This window comes from Plecotus auritus, assembly GCF_963455305.1.
Source record: "Plecotus auritus genome assembly, chromosome: 7".
Taxonomy (NCBI): Eukaryota; Metazoa; Chordata; class Mammalia; order Chiroptera; family Vespertilionidae; genus Plecotus; species Plecotus auritus.
Window position 1 is genome coordinate 78,851,959 of NC_137774.1, and position 16,409 is coordinate 78,868,367.

The window sequence follows — 16,409 nt, forward strand, 5'->3', positions numbered from 1 at the left end:
ACCTTGGGACAAAGACACCCAAAGAAAAGTGAGTTAAGAGGGGGACGGAGAGCTGCTCTGCAGAGGACCGGGTGCTGTGAGAGGTGCAGTGAACTGCCGAGGGTTGGCGCAGAGGCCCTTACGCAGGTGATGTGCTGCTGGCATCAGATGCATGCGCTATCGGCCAGCTGCTCGTTCTGGAGGGAACCGACTCCCTGAGGAAGGGTCATCTTTTCTGGGTTGCAGGAAAGTATGGGCTCACAGCTGCTTTAATGGCAGAATTAGCACCAGAACCGAAGTCTTCACTCAGTCTCAGCCCAGAGTTTCCCGCAGATCAACTTGGTGACAACAGTGACTACCCAAAATTCAAAGGGATGATCATCAGCCCTGCTTATGCACTTCCTAGCCCTACAGCCTGAGGGCTGACACAGGAGATGAACCCTGGCTGGGGCTTCTAAACTCCCTTCTCCAAAGGAGCCAGGATTCCTTGGAGAAAAAGCAATTCCAGGGGCAGGTGGAGAAATGCATATGAGGAGGCTGGGCCCTCGACACACCCCAGGTAGCAAGGAAGCTGTCAGAGACACCAGAGTCAGGTCAGAAAGACTCAGAAGCCAACAGGAAGGGGCTCCCACTGGCCAGAGGTGCGACAATTTAAGCAGCAATAAGACTATCTTATCCACGAGTCATGTGATTCTTTTTAAATATCTTGATTTCAGAGAGGAAGGGAGAGGGAGAGAGAGAGAGACATCAATGGTGAGAGAGAATCATTGATTGGCTGCTTCCTGCACACCCCACACTGGGGGTGGAGCCAGCAACCCCGGCATGTGCCCTGACCAGGAATCAAACCGTGACCTCTGGTTCATAGGTCGACACTCAACCACTGAGTCAGGCTGGCCAGCCAGTCATGTGATTCTTAAACTAAACCCTCAGTGGTCAGCTGTAGGGGGTGTTGGGGAATGATCTCCTTACTTGAATAAAAATGAAGGGTAAGAATCAAGTATTATGCTATTTTTCTATAAAGTATGTCTTGTAATGACTATATATTTGAAGAAGGAGGGTTTCTCTTTCTAGATTTCTTCGGCTCACTAATGAAGACAGAATGATAGAATTAGAATGCCCTCATGATGCTCCCCCCAGTGTTAAAGAGTAGCAGCTGAGGACACCCAGGCATTAGGAACTCCCTGATGGAAGAACCACCCAGCCCAGCTGCTCCCAGACCCTGACCTTTAGGCTCAGTGTGAGGTAAGAAATACTTATTACCTTTTTGAGTTTGGGGGTAATTTGTTAAGCAACAGTAGCTAACTACTACAGGCTCTAACACCGAAGACTTTGAACTGTGTGAAACCCACGTTCTGTTTTGTCCGGTCATTCCCAAGGGCAGGAAGGACAAGGAGATTGGGTTCCTCTAAGAGTCAGGTGGTAAAATGAAGAATCCCAGGCTTATTTAAAGACAGCTGGGGGTGGGAGGAGAGCATGAGGCCAGCTGCGCCTCTTTTAAACAGGAGACTTGGAGTTACTAACTGAGGGAGAGAAAGAGAGCAGAGCAGCAAAGGACTGAATTTCCAGAAGGCCGGGGAGGAAGTCAGCCGGCAGGAAGGTGCGCAGAGCAGGTGTCACCCTGGAGAGGCTGAAGGAGGTAAGGAACCTGGATTCCTGCTTGTTTTCACCCTTGTTGTGAGTAGGGTGCTGTTTGTTTGTTTGCACTGGAAGTAAAAAGTAGAATTCACCCATTTATTCACCCACTCTTTTTTTTCTGAAGAGCTGCTAGATTCTGCTAGAAAGTGGGCAGGATTTAACGGCATCGAATATTAGCTCTCGTGTGGGCTTGGATCTATTACTTGGCTCTTGGGAGCTTCCGTTTCCTCGTTTGCAAAGTGGAGAGAATCCTGCCTTAAAATGCATTTCTTTCTTTCTTTCTTTCTTTCTTTCTTTCTTTTTTTTTTTTTTTTTTACCATTTTAATATTTTGGGAATCAGGATACATCCACTAATGGTTGCAAATATTAATAAGGTATTTATTTTCTACCTTCCGAAACTATAACTGAACCAGTGCACTTTAAAACGATAGCACCTTAGGAACAAAGAGCCCAACTTATAAATTATTTAATGGGAGAACTGAGTGAACTCATATTAATTCATTCAGCAAATACTGATCACTACCACAGCCTGGCCTGTGGGGTCCCATTAAATAGCTGTCTTCATTCTTCATAACAGTCTGTGACATTTTAAGAAATAATTGTGCTTTCTGATAACAAAAGGATGTTCCAAATTCAGCCGACTGGTTTCTGCCTCAAAACTTGGAACTGACTCCTCTTTAAGGAGTCGTGGATTCTTCGGGCGGTAAAGAGCATCAAAGACCAAAACCCAGCTCAGTTGGTTAAGTGACATGCCATGCACCGAAAGGTTGCTGTTTGACTCCTGGTCAGGGCATATGTCCAGGTTTAAGGCTCCATCCCCAGCAGGGGGTGTGCAAGAGGCAGCTGAACAATGTTTCACTCACATCAGTGTTTCTCTCTCTCCCTCTCCCTTCCTCTTTCTCTCCCCCCTCCCCCCCCCCCTCTCTCTCTCTCAAGCAAAACCTGGGGCTGAGATGCAGATAAGAAGTAGTGGCAAAGGACTTATATGCATGCATATAAGCCTAATCAATGGACACAGACAACAGGGGGGGGGCATGAATGGGAGGTGGGGGTAATGGGGGAATAAGGACACATATGTAATACCTTAATCAATAAAGAAATTAAAAAAAAAACTAATAAAGTAAAAATTTAAAAATAAAAAAGGTAGTAGTGGAGGGCAAAAAAAAAAAAAAAAAAAGTGCCATTCCTGTGCTATATTTACAGTGACAGAGTGACAGATCTGGAAAATAAATGTTCTTTTAGAACAGAACATCGTTTCTACAGTGTTTCTGCCCAAAATCATGACTTGGATCCAACCATAACAAACATCAGACAGACCCAACTTCAGATACATGCCTCAAAATAGCTGTCCACCACACTTCAGAACTGTTCATGTCATGAAAGATAAAGAAGAAAGGCTGATAACTGTTCCAGAATGACTAACTGCAATGGGCAAGCCTGGATTGGATCTTGAACTGGGGGAAAAGACACAGGAATTCTAGATTAGATATATTTCTCAGTTTCCATCATACTTTGCTTATGTAAGAGAGTGCCTGTTCTTGTAATACACAGTGAAGTATTTAAGGGTCAGGAAGCATGGTATGTCCAACTTACTTTTAAACACTTCAGAAAACATACACATTCATACACCAAAGTGTTAACACTTGTCAGTTCTTTGTACTATTCTTGCTATTTTCTGATAAGTCTGAAATTATTTCAAAGAAAAGAGGGGTTTTTTTTAAGTCTTTACAAGGACATTGATTCAAAATATTATTTTCCAACTTTACATATTTTGTTGCTGTATTTTACAGTTCTTTCATCTGTGGTTCCAATAGCCACCAACACTCCCATCACACTGAAAGCAGAACATTTTATAATTGCCGTGCACGTGTACTTATTGTTTGCAGATGAATCTGGTAGTCAAAACAATGACTAACACTGCAATTGAAACTGTAGTTGACATTGTCTAAGGATATAGGACTGAATTTGTAATCAACACATAAATGTCTTCAGTTGATTTTCAAAATCGTTTAAGAAGTATGCAATTTTGCCCTAACCGGTTTGGCTCAGTGGATAGAGCATCAGCCTGCGGACTGAAGGGTCCCAGGTTCGATTCCGGTCAAGGGCATGTACCTTGGTTGCAGGCACATCCCCAGTGGGAGGTGTGCAGGAGGCAGCTGATCGATGTTTCTCTCTCATCGATGTTTCTAACTCTCTGTCCCTCTCCCTTCCTCTCTGTAAAAAATCAATAAAATATATTTAAAAAATTTGCAATTCATTACTAGTATGAATAGTTTAAAATTATTTTTAAAAAGTATGCAATTTTAATAAATGGAGCATAAAGCAGCAGCACCACATTAAAAAACCCCTAATATTTAACCAGGCACTGTGCTAGGTCCAAGTGCAGTGAACAAAATGGACCCAGTCCTGCCCTCACGGACATTACCAGTCTCTGGGGGAGGAAGGAGCAGAGAAGCAAATGGGCAATTTCAACTCAGTGTGAAAAGTGTCACTAATGGGATAAGAAGAGTCACCATCAGAATTTTCAGCAACTCACACAGCATGGCCACTGTCCAATCGGAATGGTGGTGCAGCGTCCCACCAGCTGTCCATACTGTTCCAGATGCCAACCCTTCAGTATGGGAGTCAGGCAGGGCACCTACACGGTTCTTTGTTGTTTACTGACATTTTAAGAAAACCCAAGATGTGGACACAACAGTCAGTCATCAGGCCTGGGGTCAGACATGGGGCTGCAGGGTTGAGAGAAGAGGCACATGGCTCAGGATAGGGGGTGCTTCTTAGCAGTGATGAGGATTAATATCTACAGGATATGGGATTCCTTTGGGAAAGGGTGATTAAATTGTTCTGGAATTGGACAGTGACGATGGTTGCATAACCTTTTGAATGTACTAAAAACCATTGAGTTGTACACTTCAAAGGGGTGACTTTTATGGTGTGTGGATTATATGTTAATTAAAAACAAAATCTTAAAGACATTTTAAGTTCTAAAGGACAAATTTAGGCTACAGAGAGCAAAGGGTATACAAAGACTGGGGGATGAGCAGGAACATGGGGGCTCAGGGTAAGTAGACTCGAATGGCCAAGCACAGCCTGATCCCTGAGGTCGGGCCCTCACAGACAGGCCCCTCCATCCCCTGGCCACAGCTTCTGGAGGTCTGGGGAGAAAACGGCATTAGAGAGGATTTCCAACTCCAAGCCCCTCACACCCTTGAAAGTGTAGAGATGCTATCAATAGAGTAGTATTTGCTCCTCACTGTCCTCAAGAGGTGGGATGGGGGTGGGGAGGCTGCAAACTCCGGTGCTTACAGGGCCAACCTGATCTGTAAATAAGTCAACTGGGTTGGTGAGGGCTGGGGATCACCCAGAAGGGGCAGGCCCCACAACTCAACTCAGCCCACCCTCTCAACTCTAATGGCTTCTCAAAAGAAGTTAGCAATCCAGATTTTTAAAAATTATTTAATTGCATACTACTAAGTGGAGTAAGCCAGTCTGCAAGGGCTATCCTCCTATATAATAAAGAGGTAATATGCAAATTAACCCTCATGCCCTCACAAGATGGCTGCCTATGACCAGGCTGGCAGGGGGATTAGTGAGGGACAACCAAAGACTGGACAAACAGGCTGGGTGGAGCAACCAGGCTGGCCGGGGGTTTAGTGAGGGACAACCAAATGACTGAACAGCAGGCTGCATAGGGCGGCCAGGCCAGGGGTGGGGGAGGGGCAGTTGGGGGCAACCAGGCCAGCAGGGAGAGGCAGTTGGGGGCAACCAGGAGGGGCAATAAGAGGTGACCAGGCCAGCAGGGGGGCAGTTAGAGGCGACCAGGCCAGTGAGGGGGGGGTGTGGTGCAGTTGTGGGCAACCAGGCTGGCAGGGGGGGACAGTTGGGGGCAACCAGGCTGGCAGGGGTTGGCAGTTAGGGGCGACCAGGTCAGCATGCAGAGGCAGTGAGGGGCGATCAGGCCGGTGGGGGTGGGGGGGCAGTTAGGGGCAACCAGACAGGCAGGCAGGTGAGCGTTTAGGAGCCAGCGGTCCAGGACTGTGAGAGGGATGTCTGACTGCTCCGGATTGGAGAGGGTGCAGGCTGGGCTGAGGAGATCCCGCTCCCCATGCATGAATTTCGTGCACCGGGCCTCTAGTATACTATATGATTCCAAATATCTGGCATGCTGGAAAAGGCAAAACAAAGGAGACAGTGGATCAGTGGTTGCCGGGGTTGGGGAGGGGGGATAGCGAACAGGTGGAGCACAGAGGATTTGGGGGGGGGGGCCACAATGGAAACAGTTTATATGATATTGAAATGGTAGGTGCATATCATTATATTTGTCCAAACTCATAGAATGCACACCACCAAGGGTGAACCCTAATGTAAACTATGGGCTTTGGGTGATTATGATGTGTCAATGTAGATTCATCAATTGTAGCAAATGTTTTGTCTGGTGCAGATGTTGATAATGGGGGAGGCTATGTGTGGGAAGAGGCAGGAAGGTATATGGGAAATCTCTGTTCTCTCACCTTAATTTTGCTGTGAACCCAAAACTACTTTAAAAAGAAAGTTTAAAAAATAAAAATAATACAACAAAAAATTTATTGAGGTGAAATTCACATCACATAAATTAACCATTTTAAAGTGAACAATCCAGTGGCATTTAGTATTTCACAATGTTGTTCTAAAACATTTCCATCAGTCCAGAGTAAAACCCCACACGCAGCTGCACTTTCTCCCCATTCTTCCCTCTGCAACCCCTGAAAACCACCAGTCTGCCTTTTGTCTCTGTGCTGAGTCAGATTTCAAATGTGACCCATTCCAATTTTTAGATTTAAATTCACATTCATTTAAAATACTTCCCTGAACTAAGTATCTCTGAGGCTTAGAGTCAGTCAGCTGACTGTCCTTTTGGAGTTTCTATTCTAAAGTATTTTAAAATTCAGGGGACAGATGTATCTGTATTGAGATGCAGGGGAACCGTGAGGCTCTGTTAACATATTTGTGGCTATTTCTGAGTCATTCTGGAAGCCTCCTTGCTCCTGTGATGAGTGAGGAGTGAGTCATTGGCCATGGAACACTCCAGGCTGAGCCCCTGTGAGCATTTCCTTGGGGCTGGCAAAGGGCCAGCCCTAGGCTTTTCCCCTTAGATTCCAACCCATATTCATTGAGTTGGTCTTTGCTAAGGAAATGTCATTGGCATCATCACTTGCCAGAATATATGGCTAAACCTACCCCCACCCCAATGAAAGTGAAACATACGCACACCAGTGTGAGCATTCCATACTAGTATTTATCCAGAAATAGACAGCCTGGAAAAATGTTCCAAGCCCCTGGGAGCACAGCAGAATCTCACAGTAGGAGCCTTTCACACTCAACACCTGCTGAGTCAGCATGTTCCCATAGAGAAGTTCCAGCCCTTCCTTTGTTTGAGTTCCCTGGGAATGCTGATGAAGGTGAGACTTTCTGGGAATGCAGACCTGAGACCTGCATCTGGGACCCTGACTTCCACCACCTCTCTCCAACCTCAAAAGCCCCAGACTGGCACCTGGAAGAATCTGGACAAAGGTCAGCATGAACCGAGTTCCCTTGTGCATCCCTGGAACACAACCAGTCCCATCCACCAGCATCTTTCACCCTTCATGGGCCTCCTAACAGACCTCACTGCTTCCTTTCTTGCCCGACAGGCCACATGGCAGTCACAGGCAGCTTTCTCAAGTGTCAATCAGATCTGACCACCCCCTGCTCATCTACAAAGATTGTCCGTCAAAAGCAGGCAAAATTCCAAACCCCCCAGGGGAATCCTCAAAGCCCTCCACATCCTTTCCCCGAACAAACCTCCAACTGTGTCTCTTCCTTCCACTCTCCCCCTGGCCTGATTCCCACAATCCCTGGAATATACCTCACCTCAGGGCCTTTGCACTTGCTGTTTCCTCTGCCAGAACTCTCCTCCTGTGGATCTTTTCCATGCCTGGCTCCTCCTTCGCAGTTAGGTCTCAATCCAAATGCACCTCCTCAGGCCTCCTCTGAGCCCTCCATGACCTAAAGAAGCTTCCTGGCCCAGGACCCCTTTTTCTCGCATTCCTCTTCGTGGCACTTGCCACTCTTTGATGTTACTTTGTTTAGATATTTACTTACATGTTCACTGTCTTACCCCTAATCAAAATGTCAGCTCCAGGAGGGCAGGGGCCATTGTGTCCCCTAGAACTGTGTTTGACACACAAAGGTCCTTGAACATTTTGGTTGATTCAATGAGTAAATGGGTGGGAAAAAGAACAAATGAGTGGTTCTCAAAAGGCAGCTGATTTGGGGCCTCCCCAGCAATATTTGGAAACACTTTTGGTTGTCACAACTGGGAGGCTGCCCCTAACATTTAGTGGGTGGAGGCGAGGGATGCTGCTAAACATCTTACAGTGCACAGGACGGCCCTTGCAACAAAGGATGTTCAGTCCCAAATGCCAGTAGCGTCAACACTGGAATAAATGAATGAATGAGTTAAATCTTCCAGGTGCGTGCAGTCAAGCTGTCCAATATCAAACATCAAAGAACTTGACCAAGGTCCCCTTCTGATCACCCACTTCCTTTAATTGTGTAGGTCACAGTTCACCAAAAATCTCTCTTCAGTGATTTGATTGCTGGGACAGCATTCAATTTCATGTTAACAAGAAATATAAATAAGAGGAAGCTAAGCAGCTGTAAATATAAGGAGTTAATTTCAAAATGTGTAATTCCGTGCCCTAATCAAAGAGAACTGAAATTTGTCTAGTTCCCTGATTTTATGGGTTCTTTTCCTTGGTAACCATAGGCCTTCCTTAAAATTAAATAATCAGCTCTTGGTGAGACCTGCTTATGTGTCATATTTCTATATTTTTAAGACAGATTTTTAGAGTGGGAGAGGGGCAGGATTACTTGTTCCCCAAAGTCAGTGGGAACAGAGGGACCCCAGAGGGCGTCCTTATTGAGGCAAACAGACTTCCTGGAATAACAACAAAGAACAACCAAAATCTCCTCTTCATTGTGTTGGAGTATGATGTCTGTGTGTATGCTTGTGTGTGTGTCTGCATGTGTCTGTGTCTATGTGCCTGTGTTGATTTCTGAGAATGATGGGCAGCCACTAATGTAACATCTGTACCATAACCTGTCCCCTCTCCTTCCTCGCCCCCCACCCCAGCAGCTTCCTTGGGTCAGTGTCAAACACAGAGGTGCCAGGAATGCAAGGAGTTCCTTTAAATGCAAATTTAACTTATCCAAATCCACACCCTAGAGAAGAGATAATGATCTAAGTGAGGGTTCTCAACCAGGGTCCACTTTGCCCCTAGGAATATACCTCACCTCACAACTCTGGGAAGAGGGGAGCGGTGCTGCTGGCACTTAGTGGGTAGAGACCAGGGATCCCGTGAAGCCCTGCAGTGCACAGAACAGCCCCACACAGAGAACTACCCAGCCCCAAATATAAACAGAGCCAAGGCTTAGAAAGCCTGTTCTAAAAGGGGAGGGGGCGAGGCATAAGACCGAAGCCCTGGAAATGCTATTCCCACTGCAGAGTGCACCCCTGTGTTGCTCCTAAGCACAGTGTAATATAAGGTCGGACTCTAGAGCATGCATGTCAAACTTGCAGCCCACGGGCCACATGTGGCCCACAACGAATATTTTTGTGGCCCAGCCAATATAACGGTATGCAAGAAACATTTTAATAAAAATTCTTAACTTAATTTTTACAATATCCTGTTATACATAATTACTAATAATGAACTACAACGTTCACTAATGACTGATTACTATAATTGTGTTACATTCATTTCTCTTACACGCCTTACGCGCAGGCACACCATTTCTCTCCACTAATACTACCAGCAAATTTTTAGCAGCCGATTGCCATGTCATTAGTCTTGTATTGACTTGTTTTGTGTGTGCAACAGGAAATATTTCGCTTTCAGAGAACAAGACGAATAGGTTTATTTGCATTACGCTCATTAATTTGTGCAGTTATTCAGTGTCTGGTAAGTTAATGTTCAAAAAATATTTATTTTTATTAAAATGTTCTATTATTTTATGTTAAAGATTCATTTATTTCAGCCCTTGGTATTCGGCATATCTCTATCGAAATAAACCTACGTTTCTATGAAAATTGAAGCTTTTGTTTTTTTGTGGCCCACATAAACTTAAACCTTATTTGGCCCGTGTTCACTTTGAGTTTGACATGCTTGCTCTAGAGCAGTGGTTCTCAACCTTTCTAATGCCGCGACCCTTTAATACAGTTCCTCATGTTGTGATGACCCCCAACCATAAAATTATTTTCGTTGCTACTTCATAACTGTAATTTTGCTACTGTTATGAGTCATAATGTAAATATCTGTGTTTTCCGATGGTTTTGGTGACCCTGCAACCCACAGGTTGAGAACCGCTGCTGTAGAGCCTAAGACCATCGGAAAACACAGATATTTACATTACGATTCATAACAGTAGCAACATTACAGTTATGAAGTAGCAACAAAAATAATTTTATGGTTGGGGGTCACCACCACATGAGGAACTGTATTAAAGGGTCGCGGCATTAGAAAGGTTGAGAACCACTGCTCTAGAGCCTAACTCCCCACTCTGCCACTTAACAGCTATGTGACATTCGGCAAATCACTCAACTCTTTCCTTCAATTTCTTTCATCCTGAAACCAATAAAAATCATAGTATCTACCTCATAGGTTTGTAACACAGATTAAATCTACACTAATAAAAGGGTAATATGCTAATTAGGCTGGATAGACCGGACATCTTCCAGATGTTCTACCGGACAAAGCCGCAGCAGCTGCAAGGGCCGAGGAGCAGGGTGATGGGGGCGGCGCCTTCCCCTGATCACCTGGTTGCCTCCTGCAGAGGGAAGCCAGACTGCTAAGCTGTCAGTAGAACATCCCCTGAGGGCTCCTGGACTATGAGAGGGGGCAGGCTGGGCTGAGGGACCCCCCCCTACTTCAGTGCACGAATTTTCATGCACTAGGCCTCTAGTAAATTATAATAAGCAAAACACCTAGAATAGTGCCTGCATATAAGTGCTAGCAAAGTGTTTACTATTACTGTTTTCATTCAAAATCACTTCCCCTAAAACACAGCCAACAATTTCATCTGCAGCTCATTTTGAGGAACAGCTTTTGTATCCAACGTGGGAAGATAAATGGACATGAAAGACTACTTGAAAGACAAAATGTTATTCTACTTGAGACGCTGGGTAGGGATTTGCAAAGGTAGTTTTGATTTCATGTGGGTCTTGCCTAGGGACCTGGTCCCCACTTAACATGTGACTCCCCATGGCGTTCTTCTCATTGGATGCCCCCTGGGCTGAATGAGGACCAACCACGAAACGCTGACCAAACCAACCCTAACAACTGAGACCCAAATCAGGTCCAAGGAACCTGTCTGAGGCAAGAGGAGACCATCCTGCTTTGGGTGGGAATCCATTGAAATCCATGACCTTTGGGTCTAAATGAATTTGTGAAGCCAGTGCCTTCAAAGCATAAACTAACTTTCCACAGGAGGGACAGTCTCCCACTCCAAGGACAACCCCAGGGCGATATCCTGCTCCAGCTGAGGACGTGCCTCTGCCCCAAGGACACAGAAGTCCCACTTGGGGTCAGATAACAGGTATGAAGCCCACATGAGGTGTCAGGGCTCCCACTGGTCTTGTTACATATGTTTGTCACTTGATGTAGTCCTCTTTACACAACCCTACGATGGGACTAACATCGTCCCCGTTTTACAAATGAGAAAATGGGGATCGGAAGGTGCCCTGACTTGTTCAAGGTCACTGTAAACAAAGGGTAAACACCAGGCTTGCCTGGGAGTGACCTGCGTGGAATAGCCCCTGGGTTGGAGGAGCTGAGCTGGCAGGCAGCCGTGGGTCTCGGTGAACAGAATCATAGAAAGCTTTTCAGGAAACAGAGGTTGAAGCTTCTAGGCTTCAGGGTGACCCACAACACCCTGGCCTTGGCCTCTGGCAGCCCAACCTGGCCCAGGTAGGTAACAGACCCCAGGAATGTGTGTGGGGTGGGGGCTGGGTCTCCCAAGGAGATGAAGATGCCATGTCATGGCCTTGTATCCTTCTTTAGTTCCAGCTAGGATTCTGATCATGTCACTACCCTGTATGAATTCTAACTCTAGAACTGCACTGTGCAACATGGTAGCAACGTGTGGCTGTTTAATGCCGGAGGCTAAAACAAACAGCAGTTAGCATATTAATGCTAAAAGACCCGTTGGAAGGCCCTTGGTTATACCAGCCACAGATCAATTATCAGCAGCCACATGTATCTGGTGGCTACCATATTTGACAGCACAGATAGAGTAGATTCCCATTCTAACAGACATCACACATCCAAAGTATAAGCCCTTCAGCGTGTGGGCCCCAGTCTCTGCCCAGACTGCTCCCCAGTAAACCACTCTCAGCTTCCTAAACTCATCTTAACTCTAAGCCTGTGCATGTGACACCCCATTCTTTTTCCCTGCTTTAGCTAACTCCCACCCAATTCCATAGGTCTCAGCTCAGCTGTCACTTCTTCCCCTGCCCAGGACAAGTGCCCAAGCATGAAACACTGTCGTAGCAGCCATGGGCATACCTATACCCTATACTCCCACACCACTGGTTTTCAACGAGTTTGCCTCCGGGGGGACATCTGGCAGTGTCTGGAGACATTATTGGTGGGTGCTTCTGGCATCTGGTGAGTAGAAGCAAGAGATGCTGCTAAACATCCTACAATGCCTGGGACGGCCCCTACAGGACCGTCCTACAGCAAGAAGTGCCTGGCCCAGAATGTTGGCAGTGTCGAGGTTGACCATCTCTGCTCTCGACTGGGCAACTCCATAAAAGCAGGGGGAGGTGTCCTTATACCGCAGAGTCCCAGTCACCAGCCCAGAGTCTGGCATACAGGAGGTGCTCAATAAAGACTGAGCTTAGATGCTATATAAGATTCTTGCCCCAGGAACCCAGTTCTTTCACAATGTCTTTCCTTAAAGACAATCTCTGATCATTATGGTAGGCTGAATAATGCCCACCAAAACATGCAGGTCCTACTCCCCAGAACCTGTGAGGGTTACCACATATGGCAGAAGGGACTTTGCAGATGTGATTACTAGTATGTTGGTTGAGATAGGAAAGTTATCCCAGATCGTTCAGCTGGTCCTTTAACCCTATAAGAGAAAGGCAAAGGGAGATTTGACACAGAGGAAGAAGGTAATGTGAAAATGGGCAGAGAATATTTGAAGATGCTACACTGCTGGCCTTGAGGATGGAAGAAGGGGCCCCAAGCCTGCAGCCACCAGATCTGGAAAAGACAAAGAACAGATTTTCCCCTGGGGCCTCCAGAGGGAGTGTGGCCCTGCTGACACACTTTGGTTTCAGCCCCGAGAAACTGATTTTGGACTTCTGGCCTCCAGAATTGTCAAGAGAATACATTTCTGTTGTTAAGCCAACAAGTTTATGGTGATTTGTTACTGTGGCACTGGGAAACTAAGATTGTCCTATTCCATTCTGAGCTTTATTGGATTTGGATCAGAGAACGTAAAAGGAATGGCATGTAGGTGCCAGGTCCCCACGCCTGCTGGCTCTGATGGCTGGAAGGAGAGATGGGGCGCAGGTGAGTGAGTGTGGCTGAGCTTTGGGTGTTTCTAATGTGGCAGCTGCTGGGTCATCAGCAATCACGTTTATGGCTCATTTTTCACACCTTAGTCCTGCCACTTTCTGTGATGCTGAGCCTCAGGCAGGAAGTGTTTGACCCAGGACACTCTGGCTGGCTGGCTGGAACTAAAGCAGGGATTAGAATAAAAATCCAAGCTGTCCACCTCTCCAGCCTCCTGCCAACCCCTTTCTCCTCTCCCATCACCCTCCAGACATAGATGATTTTCTCTGACCTTCCAACACGGCCTTAGGGTCTTTGTACCTGCTGTTCTTTCCGGGTGGAAATCTTCTCATCATTCAGGTCTCAGCTCAAATGTCACCTCTCCAGAGATGCCCTCCTTGACTGTGCTAAGGCAAGTGGTCTTACCCAGTTACTTTCTCTTTTTTCAATCACACTGTTGACTTCCTCCCAAGTATCTGTGTTTGCCTGTTCAATGTTAGGTCTCCCCCAACCCCAGACTGCAGGTTCCAAGCCCTTGTCCACCTCTCCAGCCTCCTGCCAGGAGGGCAGGAACTTTTATCTGTCCAGGGTGTGTCTCTAGCCCAGGCGTCCTCAAACTACGGCCCGCGGGCCACATGCGGCCCGCCGAGGACATTTATCCGGCCCACCGGGTGCCCCTGCCTGTCCTGCTTAGCAGCCGACTCGTCCCGGCCCTCAGTGCGCATAGGAATTTGTTCATAGTGTTTTTTTTAAACTATAGTCCGGCCCTCCAACTGTCTGAGGGACAGTGAACTGGCCCCCTGTTTAAAAAGTTTGAGGACCCCTGCCTAGCCCATGCCTGGCACACACTAGGTGCTCAATACATTCTGAATGAATGAATGAATGAATGAGTGAGTGAATGAATGAATGAACGTGGAATGAATTTGCAGCTTTGGGGGGATGCTTGCCCAAAGCCAGTCCAAACATACCTGATCTTGGCTTTCCGAAAGGCCAACTCCTCTTCGTTGCCAAAGTCCAAGGACACATCCTCAGTGTCGTCCACCAGGGCCTGGAATGGGGGTGGGGGTGGGGGTGGGGAGGAAACCAAAGGCGAGTGACAGACCCGCCCGTGGTGCAGAGCCCACCCTCATCCTTCCTGCAGACCGGGCCCCTCCCTTTCGGCTGCGACTCAAGGCCGTTTCCACCCTCTTGCCCATCTGGGGTCCAGCCCGGCCCAGGCCGCCGCCTCGCGTATCCCTCCTCCTCCTCCTTGTTTCCCCCTGCGCTCCCGCAGGCTCCGCCCATCCTCACCATCATCCTTCCACGCCCAGCATCCCCGCGGCCCTACCTGCTTCATCCTCCCTAGAGCCCACCTGGAGCCCAGTCCCCACGCTCCTGCTCTGCCTCTCGCCGCGGAAAAGCTGGGATGCCCCTCAGGCCACTGGCAGCAGACCTGGTGGGGTCACAGCCTGCGGCCGCGGGCCGCCTCCGCGCAGGTCTCCTGTGGGGGCGGGGCGCGCGGGCCCAGAGCGCAGTCGCAGGCTGGGAGGTGGGCTCCCCGCGCGGGATGGGGCGGGGCCTGGAGAGCCCCTGGCCAGGGTACTCACTGGGGAGTGGAGAGATGGGGCGCATACACAGCTGTGGCAGGGAGGGAACGATTTGGACTCAGAGAGGGACTTGGGGACCTTGAACAGTGATCCTGGGAGGAACACGGGCTGCATCAGTGAATGAGGTGGATGTTCCATAAGTTTCCAATGAGCGAGTGAATGAATGTCAGTATTGGGCAGCCCCACTCAGAGTTTGGAGAAGTCAATGTTTCCCAAAAGTATTTGATCCCAAGAATTTCCCAGGCTCCTTAGTAAAAGCAGATTCCCAGGCCTGGCCCTGGAGATTCAGAAGCCGGGAGTGGGGTCCTGGAATCAGCCTTTTACAGCAGACTCTGCTGCAGCCACAGCTTGGGAATCACTGCTGACCACAGTGACAGCGGCATGCATCCGTGCAGACACATACTGAGCACCAAGTAACTACTATTGGCAGTAATAGTAGTGTTTCTGGGTGTAAAGGCCTTCCCAGGTATCTCCCAGGAAAGGAGGCTTGCCACCTGAAAGTCTTTCCTGGCCCAGCTGAGAGTCCAGATGCCAACACCCTAGTCCTGCCCTTTGCCCTCCTGCCACAGGCAATAGGCCCCTGTCCCCCATCCTTGGTGACCCAGAGAAGGGCTGCTGGTACAAGCATCTGACACACTCAACCTCTGCTGCCCCCCTAGTGATCGGCCTGGGATGTGCCCAGGAGGAGAGGAGGAAGCAGAGCTGCCTAAGTTCTGATCTCTGGGTAGGTTCCCCTTCATTCCCTAAACTGACCCACAAAAGGCCTGCGGGTATGTGTGGGGGGAGGGTGTGTGGGGGGAGGGTATGTGGGATTAGAACAGGGGTGGGCAAACTTTTTTTTAAAAATATATTTTATTGATTTTTTACAGAGAGGAAGGAAGAGTGATAGATAGTCAGAAACATCGATAAGAGAGAAACATCGATCAGCTGCCTCTTGCACAACTCCTACTGGGGATGTGCCCGCAACCAAGTTACATGCCCTTGACCGGATTCGAACCTGGGACCTTTCAGTCCGCAGGCTGACGCTCCATCCACTGAGCCAAACCGGTTTTGGCTGGGCAAACTTTTTGACTCGAGGGCCACAATGCGTTCTTAAACTGGACCGGAGGGCCGGAACAAAAGCATGGATGGAGTGTTTGTGTGAACTAATATAAATTCAAAGTAAACATCATTACATAAAAGGGTACGGTCTTTCGGCTCCGCGGGCCGGATAGAACAGCCGAACAGGCCGGATCCGGCCCGCGGGCCGTAGTTTGCCCACGGCTGGGTTAGAATGTCATCTTTAAGGGGCAGGGGGTCTGGGTGGGGCCTAGGTGCTGCAGCTCTAACAAGCTCTCAGGTGGTGCTGATGCCGCTGGCCTCTGGACCACCCTTCGCATTGTAATGATTAAACCGCCAAAGCCTGGTTTCCTAGAAAGGCTGCTGGCTCTTCTAACCCAAAGCTGGTTCCAGGCACAAAAGAGTGTCATACTGAGAAGCTGGGCCCCAGCTGCCTGGGAGGAGCTGCGGGGGCAGGTGGAGGTGAGAAGCCGTTGACGAACATTTAGGGGCTTTTTCTCCTACCCTGAGAATCACCAGCTGTTGCTATCTGTTAAGTTGGGGCTCAGAGAGTCCCCATGGGGTGAA

General features: G+C 48.0%; 1 protein-coding gene across 7 annotated transcripts in view; it reads right to left on the bottom strand.

The window, feature by feature from the left end:
* Positions 1-14,679, bottom strand: part of TVP23A (trans-golgi network vesicle protein 23 homolog A) — a 36,637-nt gene extending 21,958 nt beyond the window's left edge. For 3 of the 7 annotated variants that reach the window (XM_080681038.1, XM_080681037.1, XM_080681039.1), the window contains exons 1-2: positions 14,525-14,679; positions 14,166-14,245 (exon numbers count right to left, since the gene is read on the bottom strand). In XM_080681038.1, the coding sequence (XP_080537164.1) occupies positions 14,166-14,245; positions 14,525-14,533 (89 nt within the window). In that variant the 5' untranslated portion in view covers positions 14,534-14,679. The remainder of the gene's footprint in view (positions 1-14,165; positions 14,246-14,524) is intronic. The other 4 variants (XM_080681035.1, XM_080681034.1, XM_080681036.1 and 1 more) reach the window with 2 other exon arrangements.
* Between the last annotated feature and the right edge of the window lie 1,730 nt (positions 14,680-16,409).